This window comes from Scylla paramamosain, chromosome 6 (assembly GCF_035594125.1).
Source record: "Scylla paramamosain isolate STU-SP2022 chromosome 6, ASM3559412v1, whole genome shotgun sequence".
NCBI classification, from domain to species: domain Eukaryota; kingdom Metazoa; phylum Arthropoda; class Malacostraca; order Decapoda; family Portunidae; genus Scylla; species Scylla paramamosain.
In genome coordinates this window covers 3,638,816-3,655,160 of record NC_087156.1, presented here as the reverse complement: position 1 = coordinate 3,655,160, position 16,345 = coordinate 3,638,816, and the positions used below count along the sequence as shown (strand labels likewise).

At 36.0% G+C, this 16,345-nt stretch overlaps 1 protein-coding gene across 6 annotated transcripts; it reads left to right on the top strand.

The window, feature by feature from the left end:
- Positions 1-2,282: 2,282 nt before the first annotated feature.
- Positions 2,283-15,733, top strand: LOC135101220 (zinc finger CCCH-type with G patch domain-containing protein-like). Of its 6 annotated transcripts, XM_064004847.1 has the most exons (12): positions 2,283-2,367; positions 4,048-4,169; positions 4,960-5,112; positions 7,218-7,329; positions 7,641-7,886; positions 8,129-8,329; positions 8,456-8,598; positions 9,980-10,208; positions 10,493-10,630; positions 10,877-10,997; positions 14,047-14,217; positions 14,775-15,733. In XM_064004847.1, exons 4-12 carry the CDS (start codon positions 7,282-7,284, stop codon positions 15,095-15,097), a joined length of 1,620 nt encoding a protein of 539 aa, XP_063860917.1. In that variant the 5' UTR covers positions 2,283-2,367; positions 4,048-4,169; positions 4,960-5,112; positions 7,218-7,281; the 3' UTR covers positions 15,098-15,733. The 6 variants fall into 6 exon arrangements, with proteins under 6 accessions (XP_063860917.1, XP_063860914.1, XP_063860916.1 ...); XM_064004844.1 differs by lacking the exon at positions 4,960-5,112 and having other exon boundaries at positions 2,284-2,367; XM_064004845.1 differs by lacking the exons at positions 2,283-2,367; positions 4,960-5,112 and adding an exon at positions 2,663-2,687.
- The last annotated feature ends 612 nt before the right edge of the window (positions 15,734-16,345 follow it).

Below are 16,345 nucleotides of genomic sequence, written 5' to 3'. Positions count from 1 at the left end.
CTTATATGTTTGATTTTAAACCTCAGCCCAAAGACATGGAGTGGTACATGCATGATGTATGTGTGCATAGGATGTACTTCACGTGTACCAGAAGGGAATGCTAACCGCAGCTTAGCAGGTATGACTTATTTTTGTGTAGAGGGCTTCATCTCACACTCTGTGGCCAGACTAGAGGAATACTTGCACCATTTTCCCTTTGCATCATAGAAGATAGTCAAAAGGGGCACAGTGAAGGGACTAGGAATCCCCTACTTTGTATTGCTACCACTGTGAGGGAAGATGTGTTGTCCTCTTTAGGTTACCTCATATAGATAGATAAATTTTAATTGTGTTGTTATTTACTTATTTATTTTATTTTATTAATTAATTAATTTATTTATTTACTTAATTAATTAATTTATTTATTTATCTATTTTTTGTACTACAGTACCAAGTGCAACTCACCTATTGAAAATTTTATGCAGCAGTCTTATATACACCTAATTGTTTGTTTTGCTTTAGAATTTTCCACTGTGATATAATATAAGGCTCAGAGAATTCATATCCTGATCTGGTAACAGTTTCAAGAAAACTGTTTTTGATAAATGCCTAAACTGAGCACCATTAATTAAACTGTGCCAAAATGTCATTAGATAATTTTATGTTTGTTTTATACCAGAATATTCTAACCACTTTCAGATATTTTCCATATATTTAGTAATTTTCATGGTGTGTGCATATTTAATGACAACATAAAATAAATTGGAAATTATACTATTGCAATTAAAATTCTTGCAAGTAACCCTTTATAAGTGACACAAGAGGCAAGAGGTTATTTTCCACAGAGTCACATAATAAATTTATTATAGTTCATCCATTTTAAAAAGCATGTAAATGCAACAATGCTGCTTGAAGTGGTGTGAAGGGAAGAACAACAGAGACTTGCCTAGTGGACAATATTCACAAATATGAGGCAGTTTTGGAACAGCACAGCCTGAAGTGAAATCCACCAGCCAGTTCCACTTTGATCCATGTATTTTAGTTTTACGGTGACAATTTTTTAGAAACAATTTTTGTTTTTATTTTACCGTTTTTTTTAATGTGGGGTTTCTGATCAGTGGTGCTGATTGGTTTAGTTTTATTGTATTGGGTCTCACTGCTGTGAAAAGAATAAACAAGACACACATATGGTAGGACAGATCAAGTATTCCTAGTAATATAGATGGCTCTTAACTGAGTCCTACGGTAAAGAATGCTAGATGTGTGATGGAGGAGGAAATGAAGCAGTAGAACACATGGTGTGGGAATATGAAAAAAAAATGTGATAGAGATGGAGCAGAGATAATGGCTGCTGGCTACTTTAGTACAATGAAATAAAACTAAGATAATTGTGGCTGTGAAGGAGTACTTGGAATGTGCTCTGCAAGTCACCAGGAATACAGACCAGAGTGGTATGATGGTTGTAGCAATGAAGGGGTACTTGTAGAGAAAGTGGTGAGGGGTGAGTAAAAAAAAAAAATAATAATAATAATAATTAAAAAGAATAAGAAGTAATTTATTTTTCATCAAACATTCACTTCTTTTCAAAGTACTTCCAAGAATCTTCAACACAGAGTTCCATGTCCTGCAGAGCCACTTTTGGCAGGCTTTAGGATAAGCCTCTTACAAAGACATCATCTTCTTGTCATCTGTTTGTAGTTGTATTACTTCTTATTAGGTTGTTGTCATTTTTACTTGTCTCTTAGGATTTATTTTGAAATCTGTCACACTTCAACATTGAATTAAGAACCTTTTAGTATATTAAATCTCTAGTTATACCTATTTCTTCTACAGATTCCTCCACCCTCTTCTCTTTCTGTGTCAGTTACCTGTATGTATTTGCCATTTAGTGTTGAGAAAAATCATGCCATTTGCACCCTTAATATCAGGATACAAATTGACCACCAGTACATAGGAGATGATTCAGGCAATGAAGGAGTTCTTGGATGGAATGTGGTATGCAAGATGCAGGAGTTAGTGGTACAGTGTTAGGCAATGAAGGAAGGAGGGAATGTGGTAAGCAAAATGTAGGAATTAGTGGTAGTATTAGGCAGTGTAGGCGTTCTTGAAGGGAATGTGGTACGGGTATGCAATATGTAGGAAGTAGGAAGGAGGTAGTATTAGGCAACGAAGAATTTTTTAGATGGAATGTGGTGTGCAAGATGTAAGAATTAATGGAAGAGTGGACACTTTGATTTTTTTATTTTTTATAGTATTTATTTACTTGTTTTTATCTTTCTTTGCAGAAGCTATTATAAACTCCTTCATTATTAAGATCAGGATCAAGACCACCCTCTCCCTTCCATCACCCTACCCTTCCACCACCACCACAACAACAACAACAAGCAGGTCAGTGAGGATGAATTTTGACAATCTCCCAGGAAATTACTCATTGTGGGAAACCCCTTGTCCCCGTCCCCTGAAATGAAAACCACATTTTTTTTTTTTATTCTGAGAAATTGTCATTGAAGTGATTTAAAATACATGTATATCAGTAAAAAAAAGAAAAATAATAAAAAAATAGCATCCGCAGGCAGACTTACGTGATAACTTGATAGTGAGAGGTTCATGTGTCACAGCCGTGGTGGCCCATTATTGCTTCCTGGTCCAGTGTCCCACTTCATTAGTTTCAGCTAGTCATGTATAGAGTTTGAGCCTGCCCTGTTTAGGTGGGTGTAGCCCCGTACCTGTGGTTCATCTGGCAGGCTACATAAGAACAAGTCCAGTCTCTTCTTGAATTTTGCAACAGAACAGTTGGTCAGATTCCTCAAATCTTTTGGAAGACAGTTAAAATTTTGAGGACCCATGATGGTGAAGGTTGTGTTTTGCCTTTGTGAGATGCCTGCTGGCTGGGAAGTGATATCACTGTCTTCCTGTCTTGTCATTATAATGGTCTTCTATGGATCCCGCTGCTGGATTGGGGACCATTTTTTCTAGTGTTTTCCATGTGTAGATTTCCATATATCTTTCCTGCCTTCTTTTCTGGGCACATTGAGAGAGAGAGAGAGAGAGAGAGTATTTCTGAAGCCTAAATTCATGGTCTCTTAATTATTAGTTGCTGTGCTGGCGAGTAAGTTTTGGGAGGGGATGAGATGGCTTAAGATGGTCTATGTGTGCTCTTCACCACATAATGCTCTGCCTCCTGACTGGCTTCTATACTTTTTAACAATGTGGACGATTATATGGACTGCTTTATTGTCCTCACATGGTGGGATGGTTGGCTGGGTGACAGATCTGCACTGGTGACCATTTTGGCACTGGGAAGAACTGGTATTGGGGAATATTGAGATAAAGCTAGCCTACTGTTTTCCTGACTAAACTATTTTTCCAGTAGTTTTAGGCCTGTTTTGAATTAATCTATATGTTGGTTTTCCCGCAAATCATTAGTTTTTATTTTTAACCCACCCTCCCCAACACCCCATCAGAAACTAATGTTTTGTGGTAAAAATGAAAAGCAGATTAATACAAAACTGACTGAAATCTATCAGAAAAAATAGTTTCATCCTCACAAATAAGTAACACAGCAGTAACACACACAATATTCCCACTTGCCCATGGCTGCCAGCAGGGTGTTGACACCACCACCACCACCTAACCCAACCTAATCTAACCAAACTAACTTAACCTAATAAACTAATCTAACCTAATTAACTAAACTAAACTAACCTAACCTAACCAAACTAATGTAACCTAACTAAACTAACAACCTAACCTAACTAAAGTGATTTAACCTAACCAAATTTGCCTACCCTAATCCAACTGGCAAGACCAAGAAATGAATATGAAGTCATTACCTTATTTATCTTCATAAAATCTGACAATGCACTGGAAATAATCAATGCGACACCCGATGACAGACGTCTTCCTCAGACTAATTCAAATATTTCAAATTGAGCTGCTTCTCCCTCCACAGGGTGAAATAAAACGCCATGACTGGCTAAATTAATTCTGTATTTTTTGATTGGCCAGTGGTTGCATTCTCAAACAAAAGAACTGATCACTGTGACTAATTACACATTTGTGCAACAGATGTGACACATGCATGCACGGACGAACACGCCTTCACCAGGGTAGACCAGTGCCCAACTATCCATCACACACGTGGGTGTGGCACTTCCAGCACCTGATTTTCTAATCCTGTTTAAGCATCTGTAAGTTTGCAGAAGATATTGCATACTGGATTACATTCAGCAACCATAATACTATATATATATATATATATATATATATATATATATATATATATATATATATATATATATATATATATATATATATATATATATATATACACACACACACATCAGAGAAGAACACTAGCTTTATTTCAATATCATCCCTGGTATCTGTTTGGCCATCAGTAGTGGTAGGACAGCCATGGCCAGCCAAGCTTCAGTGGATCTCAGAGATTGTTGCAACTTGATTGGGATATAGCCTGTAGTACCCAGGTTACATGACTGTCATCAATCCCAGACTTTTCCTCTCTCATGCCTTAAACTATTAGACTAATTTCTCAGTGTCTCAAAATATGCATTTGGTTTGTTACACATCAGTGCATGCTGTCACCCCACAGTGTATGGTTATGTACTACACTGAAGTGGATATATTACATGACAAGTAATTAAATGAGGTCTAGTTGAGTTACACAAGGCAGCTCATGTGTATTTTGAGCACCTAGTTATCATCTTTGATCACCTTTCATAGACTGGTCTACCTTGTCATACAACTTTGTGTCATACTTGCAGTTACCAGCTGGCTGCCAGCTCTGGACTATCCATTACTATCCAGTTTGTGAACAATGTTTAGCATAACATCATCATTGTTATCATTTTGAAGGCCATGCTTCATGTCTAGCTGGATGAGCCATTGTGACCTGATGGCAGTTTTCCAAACCATGTGGTTATTGTGTGAATCTCATCTATCACTTCTTTTGCTTTATAGACACCTCCTCAATATCCAGTATCACTTCATCCATGGTCTACGTGCTGGCACTGCAGTCCCTGCAAAGCGTTCAACATAATTTTCAGGGTTATATCAAAAGTCCAGATTTAACTTGTGTAGAATTAGATTCACAACAAACTGATGTCACTGATAGTGAGTTGATTCAAAATTGTTCCTTTGAGTGTGCCATTATACAAGTACTTACAATAAAATTCAGAAATATATATATATATATATATATATATATATATATATATATATATATATATATATATATATATATATATATATATATATATATATATATATATATATATATATAGATAGATAGATAGATAGATAGATAGATAGATAGATAGATAGATAGATAGATATAAATATAGATAGATAGTAGGTAGATAGAAAATTTATCATGATAACCGATAAATCGATAACAATAACCTTATTGGCGATAACTGATAATCAATAACTGGCAATAAATTTGTTGCCCGATAACCAATTGCTGATAAATTGATAAATCCAAAATCCCAATACTAGTGATAATGGTATTGATATTTTTAGTAAAAAATGGATAAATCAAAATTTTTATTTATATCTTTATCTTAGAAAACTTAGAAAAATCAAGGAAAAAAATAAAAAATCAATGTTTATCCTGTCGCTTCACTAGTGAAAAGTACTGTTTTAAGTAAAATAACTACATTAGATTTTGAAAGTTAAAAACTTCAACATGCTTATGTTCCAAAAACTAAAATTATTGATTATTGCTAGTTTGGAACCAAAAGTATTGGTGATACCGATGAATTAATAATGCAGGAAAAATAATTATAGGACAACTGATAACCCTATATCATTATCGTGATAAATTATCTTGATAATTTATTGTGATAACGCCCACCTATGTGTGTGTGTGTGTGTGTGTGTGTAATATATATATATATATATATATATATATATATATATATATATATATATATATATATATATATATATATATATATATATATATATATATATATATATATATATATATATATATATATATATGTATGTATGTATGTATGTATGCATGTATGTATGTATGTATGTATGTATGTATATATATATATATATATATATATATATATATATATATATATATATATATATATATATATATATATATATATATATATATATATATATATAGAGAGAGAGAGAGAGAGAGAGAGAGAGAGAGAGAGAGAGAGAGAGAGAGAGAGAGAGAGAGAGAGAGAGAGATTACGAAGTTCCAAGATATAATAGAGGTGAGCAGGGAAAGCATCCAGAGTTCTTTCTTTTCTTCACTTTATTACTTGCAGGGTTTTACCTTCACAGAAGGCATCTTCAGGCTAAAATATATCATTATATTTAATACAGTATAAAAAGATACAATTTAAAAAATAAGAGCAAAAAATAATAACACGCAAGGGGCATGATAGAAAAAGTAAAAATAAAAAACCAACATGTATGACGGTGGGTCACATTGTTAACTAAAAAAAATCAAATAAAAAAAGCAGCAAATATAATATATGGAGCAATAGTGATAGGTGTTGGAAAAACTAACCTCGTGTGCACTTTCCGGTAGAAGGCTCTGTTACTCCTCACCCTTCTACCAGCAAGTGCACACCAAGTTAGTTTTTCCAACACATATCACTGTTTTTTTTTTTTTTTTTTTTTTTTTTTTTTTTTTTTTTTTTTATGTAGGAAGGATACTGGCCAAGGGCAACAAAAATCTAATAAAAAAAATGCCCACTGAAATGCCAGTCCCTTTAAAGGGTCAAAGCAGTGGTCAAAAATTGGTGGATAAGTGTCTTGAAACCTCCCTCTCTTGAAACCTCCCTATGTTATATTTGCTGCTTTTCATTTTATTTTTTTAGTTAACAATGTGACCCACCATCATACATATGTTGGTTTTTTGTTTTTACTTTTATCGTGCCCCTTATATGTTATTATCTTTTGCTCTTATTTTTTAAATTATATCTTTTTATATTGTATTAAATATAATTATATATTTTAGCCTGAAGATGCCTTCTGTGAAGGTGAAACATTGCAAGTAATAAATTGAAGAAAAGAAAGAACTCTGGATGCTTTCCCTGCTCTCTCTCTCTCTCTCTCTCTCTCTCTCTCTCTCTCTCTCTCTCTCTCTCTCTCTCTCTCTCTCTCTCTCTCTCTCTCTCTCTCTCTCTCTCTCTCTCTCTCTCTCTATATATATATATATATAGAGGTATGCACAATTTCAGATATCAAGCATGAAAATATGGTGATGAAGCCCTGTGGGAAGAGAATAATACCTAACAAATAATCATGACTGCAGAGGAATTATTGGCATCCATAGAAGTGTATCAGAAACAGGTGAGTTTCAATGTTTCTTTCTGGAATTGTAATTTTGTTTCATCTTGTGTGATGTATGTTCTTGTCACCAGGATATTTATTAATAACTGACATTAATCACCATTTTTCCCAGTCAGAAAGAATCCTGTGACAGGAGTGCTGAAGTAGGGAAGAGAGAGAGAGAGAGAGAGAGAGAGAGAGAGAGAGAGAGAGAGAGAGAGAGAGAGAGAGAGAGAGAGAGAGAGAGAGAGAGCATATCATGATTTAAGATACAAACCTCATCAACAGATAAGTTGTAATTATATAAAATTAATGGGATAATTTTGATTTAGTTGCAGCAAATTGAAGAGGCACTTGCAGCTGCTGGAAATGAAGATAAAAATCAACTGAAAGAATTGCAAGCCAACCTTCTGCAGCTTCTTGAGCTTACACTACAACAGTTGAACCAGCAGCCACTCAGTGATGAAGTAAAGGGTGACAGAGGATCCAACAGCAAAGAACAAGCCACAGAAAGCATCAGTCCATCTAATAATACAAATGAAGACAACAATCTAGATGATGAATTTGCACTTTTCAAGGTAATGTACAGTACCTCCTGTATGGACATGATGAATTTCATTTACAAGAAATTTCTTAATTATATGTATACCCATGAAGACAGACAGAAACAGCTGAATAGAGTTTTGACTGTTGCTTTGGGGATAAATACAAAGTGCACATTCAGTCTGTCTTCTCTGCTATCCTTAGATTTTCAAAGGAAGCAAATATTTCATAACAGTTTTGTTTAAAGCAGTTTTTTTTATATTATTTTTTTCTTCAGTCTGAAATTGCAGCCATAGTAGGAGAAGATGTGCCTGAGGAAGAAACTGCAAAATTTTCAAAAGAGGAACTTGAAGCAATGGTAGGAAATCATTACAGAGCACCTTTCACAGAGAAGTGGGGAGGTCTCTCCTATCACAATGTTGTCATCCTCAGTCTGGTTACAGAGGATGAAGGAAACATTAACTTAGGAAATCCAGAGGTAAGCATTAAAGTGTATTTTTGTACCATTTCTTTAATGTGGTTTTCTTTAGAAGACTAAAACTGAAAATTTTATAAACCTAGTAACTTTTCCTTATATTTTCTTACTTGATAAACTGTATTCCAGGTGAAAGTACTGTATAGTCAGCCAACCTCTACACAAATGCTTACCTGCCGCTTCTTCCTCTCGGGCCACTGCAAGTACTCAGAGGACAAGTGTCGCTTCTCTCATGGAAAAGTTGTTCCCGTATCAGAAATAAAGGAATATAGGTATAACACTTTTTTTTTATGTAGGAGGAACACCAGCCAAGGGCAACAAAAATCCAATAAAAAAAAGCCCATTGAGATGCCGATCCCTGAATAGGGTCCAAAGTGGTAGTAAAAAATTTAAGGATAAGTGCCTTGAAACCTCACTCTTGAAGGAATTCAAGTCACAGGAAGGTCAAAATACAGAAGCAGATAGGGAGTTCCAGAGTTTGCCAGAGAAAGGGATGAATGATTGAGAATATTGGTTAACTATTACATTAGAGAAATGGACAGAATAGCAGTGAGAGAAAGAAAGTGTGTGCAGCAAGGCCATGGGAGGAGGGGAGGCATGCAGTTAACATGAAAATAGCTTCTGTATCCTATTGGAAGTCATGTACAAATCTTTGGCACCTTCTTCATGGTGAGCCTGGATGTGGCTAGTTGTGGTGTGAGGTGATGTCTGGTGTGAAAACTGCTGGCTGTAGTTCTGGGACACAGAGGTGTCTTGGACCTACCTGCCACAGAGCACTGGTTGTTGCTAATATAACCATGGCATGAATCGCTGTTAGCTGGCTGTGATAATTGTCCCCAATGTGTTTCCCATTTGCGAGAGAGCCAGTTGCTTCCCTATGGATTGCTGTCATGGCCATTCCTTTGGAGAGAGTTTTCAGGAACAGGCATCATATTCTATTTCTGGTGACTCTACTGCCCTCTACTTTGTAATGCATGTCACTATGTTTTGTGGTTAGCATTGTCAGGTATCCATACAGCCAGCCCTCAGACACAGGTCGCTCAATTGTATCTGTACTGTGTGAGTTGTAAGAAGTGAGAGGGCTGTGAACTCATCCCTTAGTTGCTTACTTTCTGCAACAAGACAACAAATCAGAAATTTAAATCAGTTATATGAATGTGTGTAGATAAACTAACAGTTTAAGATAATATAATTCATGAGATGGACAGAAGAATGCATAAAATGGTTTTTAAGATGATATATATGTATTTTTAAAAGTCAGACAGTCATTTCACCACATATATGTAATTTTAAAAGTCAGACAGTCATTTCACCACCTTTTTGAAAGCACAGATACTCATGTATGTAGTGACAGGAGAGTGAAAGTGAAGCAGTCCTGAGTGATCTTTGCCTCATTGGAAATGTCGCATTTGTATATTCACTGAATCATGTGAAGGGTTCAGTCACAGCCAATTTATCCTGCCTACTGATCAAAATCTCAGTATTAACTTAATGCTACAGAGGGGGAATGAGACATAAATACCTACATAGAATTCTTTTAAGTTGACCTCTTTTTTAGCTTTAGGGATCAGGCATTTGGTATGACACTGGATATTGGATTGAATCATGTATTCCAGAAGTGTATAGCAATTTTATGTTTCAAAATTTTTTCAGAGATCCAGATTATGATGCTTTAGTACCTGGCAGCCGTGTGTTGGTGCAGCACAGCAGTGATCTCTGGACAAATGCAACTGTACAGGACATTCTGGAAGACAGATCAGCATTCTGCATTAAGTATGACAAGAACAAGGAGATTGCAGAAGTGACAGCAATGCAGCTTGTTCCTCTTTGTTGTGAGGACAGTGTGGAACAAAATAGTGATGATGATTATGATGATGCTGAGGTGATCTGTTGATTTTTATTATTTTTCTTAAATTATGTTTATATGTATACTGTATTTATCTACTTAAGTATTGACTCTCTCAAGCAGAAAGGTAACAAAATCAAGAATATGCATTATATGTGCCATGGTAGATTTTTGCTAAATTTACACAACTCTTATTAAGCAGCTTCAATTTAGTCCTGAGGTCAAGCCCTTTATATTACAACCAGATGAATATATAAATTTCCCTTACACTTACACAAACACATCCATTCATTTTGTGCTCATAGATATTCCATTCTCAGATGTTGAAGGGGCCTGAGTTCACCAAAGACACAAGCCCAGACAGCAGTGATGATGAAGGGCAAATCTTTATCCCAAGTGCAAACTGGTGCCAGAATTCTTTATCATGTCGGCTTGGAGAATGGGAAAAGTACACTAAAGTATGTTTTTGTTTATTTAATGTAAGCATTTCATAATTCATATCATGCTAGAACATGGAGATTTCATTATAGGATATATACAAATATAATTGTTCACTATCTTAAACTGCTCATGTTTATTGAAAGAATGTTTATTGAGTTGCAATGCTGAAAGAGTAAGTGCATGTGAAAGCTTAGTGTCTGAGTGCAGGTTAAATGTGGACATGCTATTTAAGCAGATGCCTGATGGTAATTCCTTCTCACCAGGGCATTGGATCCAAGTTGATGATGAAGATGGGTTATGTAGTGGGCACCGGTCTGGGTCGTGAAGGAGAGGGACGTGTGGAGCCTGTGACTGCCTATGTGTATCCTCAGGGAGTTTCTTTAGGTAGGCACCATTGGTCTAACGTGGCTGCTATTAGGATGTCATTCAGTACCATACCATCACACCATCCAGAAGAATTCCTGCAGTATGATATTTTACCAGTTTGAATGCCAAACAGTCTAGAGTTTTCTTTGAAAAAAAATTAAAATAATTCAAAAAATTTCATTCAGCTCCATGCCTGCCATTTTTTGTCATTAGCAGTGCTGCCTCTATGTTTCCCACCAGTGCTTGTTTTCCACTGTGGCCATTCATTGGAGTTCCTGCTGGCTAATTGGTTGTGTCTGATATTAGGGAACATAAGGCAGTAAAAAAAACTTACCTCAGTAACAGAAAATAGGCATGCATATGTAGATGTCTAGAGTATGCCCCTCCTACGTGAAAAAAATAATAATAAATAAATAAAAAATGTCAATAATTTGATGCAAAAATATAACATGGATATGTCTATTTTCACCACATTTTGTACTGCCATCAGCTACCTTTCTGGTAAACAGTCACTGTCTAGCTTTATATATATATATATATATATATATATATATATATATATATATATATATATATATATATATATATATGTAAAAGAGGCATTCACCAAGGGCAACAAAAATTTGGAATAAAAAAGGCCCACTCAAATGCCATTTTCCAAAGAAGAAATGACAAGTAGAATGATCAAATAGTAGAGGATAAACATCTTGAAAGAGTTCAAGTCTTAGGATGGAGAAAGTACAGAATCAGATGGGCAGTTTCAGAGTTTACCAGAGTAAGGGATGAATAACTGAGAATACTGGTTAACTCTTAGATTAGAAAGGTCGACAGAATAGGGGTGCGAGAAAGAAGAAAGTCTTATGCAGCGAGGCTGTGGGAGGAAGGGAGGCATGCAGTCAACAAGATCAAAAGAGCAGTTTGTGTTAAAATAGCAATAGAAGATAGTAAGAGATGCAACATTGCAGTGATGTGAGAGAGGCTGAAGACAGTTAGTTAGAGGAGAGGAGTTGATAAAATGAAAAGCTTTTGATTCCACCCTCTCTGATTCCACCCTATCTAAAAGAGCAGTATGAGTAGAACCCCCCTATACATGTGAAGCATACATGGATAGATAAGGCCCCTGTACAGAGTTAGGAGCTTGGGGAGGCGAGAAAAACTGGCGAAGATGACTCAGAACGCCTAACTTCATAGAAGCTGTTTTGACGAGATGAGATATGAAGTTTCCAGTTTAGAATATAAGTAAAAACAGACCGAGTATGTTCAGTGTAGAAAAGGTGGACAGTTGAGTGTCATTGAGGAAGAGGGGATAGTTGTCTGGAAGGTTGTGTCAAGTTGATAAATGGAGGAATTGAGTTTTTGAGGCACTGAACAATACCAAGTTTGCTCTGCCCCAATCAGAAATTTTAGAGAGATCAGTCAGCCATTATGTGGCTTCTCTGCTTTAGCTATTTATTTCCTGGAGGGTTGGACATCTATGAAAAGACATGGAAAAGTGCAGAGTGGTATCATCAGCATAGGAGTGGATAGGACAAGAGGTTTGGTTAGATTGTAAACCAAGCATATAAGGCTGTCAGATTGATTGGTGTCCAGGAGGGTGATTTTACAACACTTATCTGACTTTTACACAAGGGAAAATATTCTTAGTTATTTAGACAGTCAGTTATAAACTAAGCTACATAGTGAGTTGAGTATTATAATTAATGCCTTCCCCATTGTCAGTACATGACACTGAGCAATGTCTTCCTTCTTATAGGCAAGTAGTATCACTTCAGTATGAGCAGTTATATTCCTGTGTGGTCTTTTAGTACTCTCTCTCTCTCTCTCTCTCTCTCTCTCTCTCTCTCTCTCTCTCTCTCTCTCTCTCTCTCTCTCTCTCTCTCTCTCTCTCTCTCTCTCTCTCTCTCTCTCTCTCTCTCTCTCTCTCTCTCTCTCTCTCTCTCTCTCTCTCTCTCTCTCTCCAGAATACTTTCAGATACAGGATTTGTTTTGCCCCATTGCACATTGATGATATTAGTGTCAATGTAATCCCTTATTGTTATTGTTATCGAATATCATGTTACTGAAGTAACATGATATTCCTTGAAATTTTGTGTTGGACCTCCCTTTTGGATAAATGCACCCATGACTCATTTAGGCCTACATGCTTCCAGTCTTATTTCTCAGCTCCTGGTTTCCTAAAAAAAAATCAGTCCTTCTAGACATTGTGCATGAGGTGATATATGCATGTAAGTCTAAATAAAGGTGGGTTTACACAGGTTTGCGAGGGAAAATTCACAGTTGCTTTTAGCTGGGAATATGCAGCCGGGAGTGAAATGCAGCCAGGATTTGCAGAATTGCCGGACCAGCCGGGAAACTGCTCTGTCAGTCTGATCGGTTGCCTTCCCGGCTTTTTTCTGGGGTCAAATGAGAACAACTATAAATATAAAATTGGAAATAGGAGGAATATTGTTGGAAAGTGTTTTAGTAATAACCATTAACTGTATTTATTGTATTATATACAATAAATAAATAAAATAATTAAATTTATTTATCAAATTTTTTGGAAAATAGATGTGAAATTGGTTTGTTTACAATGTCACTGAGAAAGCCAGCAGCCCAGCATGTGTTTACCAGAAGGCATTATGAGCACCACAGCCTGCAAGGCTATATAGACCAGAAACAAGTCCACAACCATTTCTTCTTTTGCTTTTTCTTCAAGCACAGCAAAATCACAACTATAGCAACCAGCTCATTGAAGGAGGACTCCATCTTGATTGTTTAATTTCTGATTCAGCAGCTAGTGAGCCAGTGGCTGCTCTCAACTGTGTGAATGGTTTCAGATGTAACATGCCAGCTGCTCTGGGTGGCTGCAAGCAGCCGGATGGAAAAACAGCCCTGTGGAAACCCACCTTAAGAATCTGTGTCAAGACATTGTTCATTTTGTTTTTTATTGAATATTTAATGATAGTTTTACCATATTTGTGCCTAATTTTTATTTTGCTACTTTTTTGTTTATTCTTGTTTCTTGAGTGTTGTTTATCTTGTGCGGAAGAGGACAAATTGCAGTGAAAGTATTGTGTTCTTATAGATCGCTGTATGGAACTTCGAGAAGCATCCAATGGTGAAGAGTTGCTAGAAGTTGAAAAACGACTTGATAGAGAGAAAAGAAAAGAAGAAGCTAAATCAGCTCAGGTTGCAGAGAGACTGAGGAAGCAGACATCTGTATTTGACATCATCAATAAAAAGCTTGGAGGGAAAGGTAATGCATTATAATGTAATACAATGTAATGCAATGAAATGAAAGACTAAGTATTTTGTTGATTCAAGGCAGTGATATTTAGGGAAGTGTAGCATAATGTAATGTAACACAGCGTGGCTTGTAGTGAGAACATAGGTATAAGGATGTAACTGATGTAGACTGACAGGCGTTTTTAAAAGATAATTTGATAAACCATCTCTTATGAATATATTCATGTTGTTTCTATTATTAGTGTAGTGACTGCACCATGCTAGAAGAATCTATTTTATATGTTTGATAATTATTAACAGCTTTCTCTGTAAAGATGAATGCTGTGAAGGAGGCTGAATGCTCCATTTCTCTAAACATTCTATTTATGACTATTTAAACAGACATTGAATGTCCAATCTTGACTCTACTACAATGTTCATTGTTATCTGTTGATGATGATAATGATTATGAAGGTACCAAAAGTGACAATAAATTTTGATGTTGCTCTTATTATCACAGGAAAGAAGAACATCAATGATAATTACAATATCAAGTGTAATTAGCTAAGATGATTCTTTCTGTTTTAGGTCACACCTCTGAAGATGATGCTGATGACCTCAAGCAAAAACCATCTGTGAATATATGTTCAACTGTTCTGCAGAAGGATACTGCTAAAAACCTGAACATGAAAAACTATCAGATCAGTGAAAATATTCGACAGCTAGAAAAGGAAGTGCAAAAGATGGAAAAGGCAAAACTTCGCCAAAGCAATAACAAAGCTGCACTTGGTATAATAAACACTAAACTACAAGCCAAAAAGTCAGAACTACAAAAGTTTAAAGAAGCTGAGTTGAAGGTACAAGGAGAGCAACAGAAGAGAAGGGACACTAAGAAATACTGTGTTTTTTAGGCTATAAATGTAGTGTATATAACATACTCACCCGGTTACTTTATACAATAATCTTGTCATTTTACTTATTTTGTACCACACATTTGCACTCTTACACACACACACACACACACACACACACACACACACACACACACACACACACACACACACACACACACACACACACACACACACACACACACACACACTTTGTTAGCTCAGTGATAATATTTTGAGGTTCATGTCCTTTTGATTGCTGTAGGTTTTTGCTGATGAGTAAAAATCTTTCACTTCCTGAGTAAGGGGATGAAGAGTGAGTGTGTTGTGTAAAAGGTCTTATCTTTACCTTTAGCAGGAGTTTATAGATGAGCTCTAAGCTCTCACCAGGACAGTAATTTCTGGCAAAAGTTGTTATTTAAGAAGAAAAATTGAGATATTTAAAGGGATACAGGGGCTGGAATGGTAGACATAGGAGTGTGATGATGAGAATATAGTACAAAATAAGAAAGAATTAAATGTTTAGATAGTTCATATAAATTATAATTTCTTAAACAGAAGTATTGATAATTAGGAAGATTTGAAGGTAGGAATGGTGCAATTAAGGAACATCCATGATTTTAAAATGTAATTGGATGTACAATAAATGCAGAAAAATCTTCATACTAATCACACCTACAAACATTCCCTCACATCTTTGCCTAGTGGGAAGGGGACCAATCCTCACTGACCACACTATTCGTCACTGTTTTTTTTTTTATTTGCTTTTCATGTTATAGAAACCTGTTTTGAAGCTCTTCTCTACAGCAATTTTTAAGTAAACACACACACACACACACACACACACACATAACTATGAATCCACCTAACTGTACCTGCAGTGCTTGAGTCCCTCTGAGGATTTTTCCTAAGCTGATGACTAGCAGAAAAGTTACTGTTTTTCCTTTTCTTCCTCATTGCATAATCAAAATGTTGCCTCTCTCTCTCTCTCTCTCTCTCTCTCTCTCTCTCTCTCTCTCTCTCTCTCTCTCTCTCTCTCTCTCTCTCTCTCTCTCTCTCTCTCTCTCTCTCTCTCTCTCTCTCTCTCTCTCTCTCTGATCTGTTTTAGACATTTTATTGGTAGTCTCCCTCTCCTATATTGTCTTTCATTCATATGTTCTCTCTCTCTCTCTCTCTCATCACAGACTCATTGTCATCCATTCATATCATATGTCCAAACTACCTCAGTATTCTATGTTTTTCCCACTCAGTCACTCCATTTTACATTTC

What these genes read in the sequence shown, in the direction of transcription:
- LOC135101220 (XM_064004847.1), top strand. Translation starts at nt 7,282, where the DNA reads ATGACTGCAGAGGAATTATTGGCATCCATAGAAGTGTATCAGAAACAG. An exon ending in ATGATTATGATGATGCTGAG is followed by an intron (nt 10,209 to 10,492) that starts GTGATCTGTTGA and finishes TTCCATTCTCAG; the next exon opens with ATGTTGAAGGGGCCTGAGTT. An exon ending in AATGGGAAAAGTACACTAAA is followed by an intron (nt 10,631 to 10,876) that starts GTATGTTTTTGT and finishes CCTTCTCACCAG; the next exon opens with GGCATTGGATCCAAGTTGAT.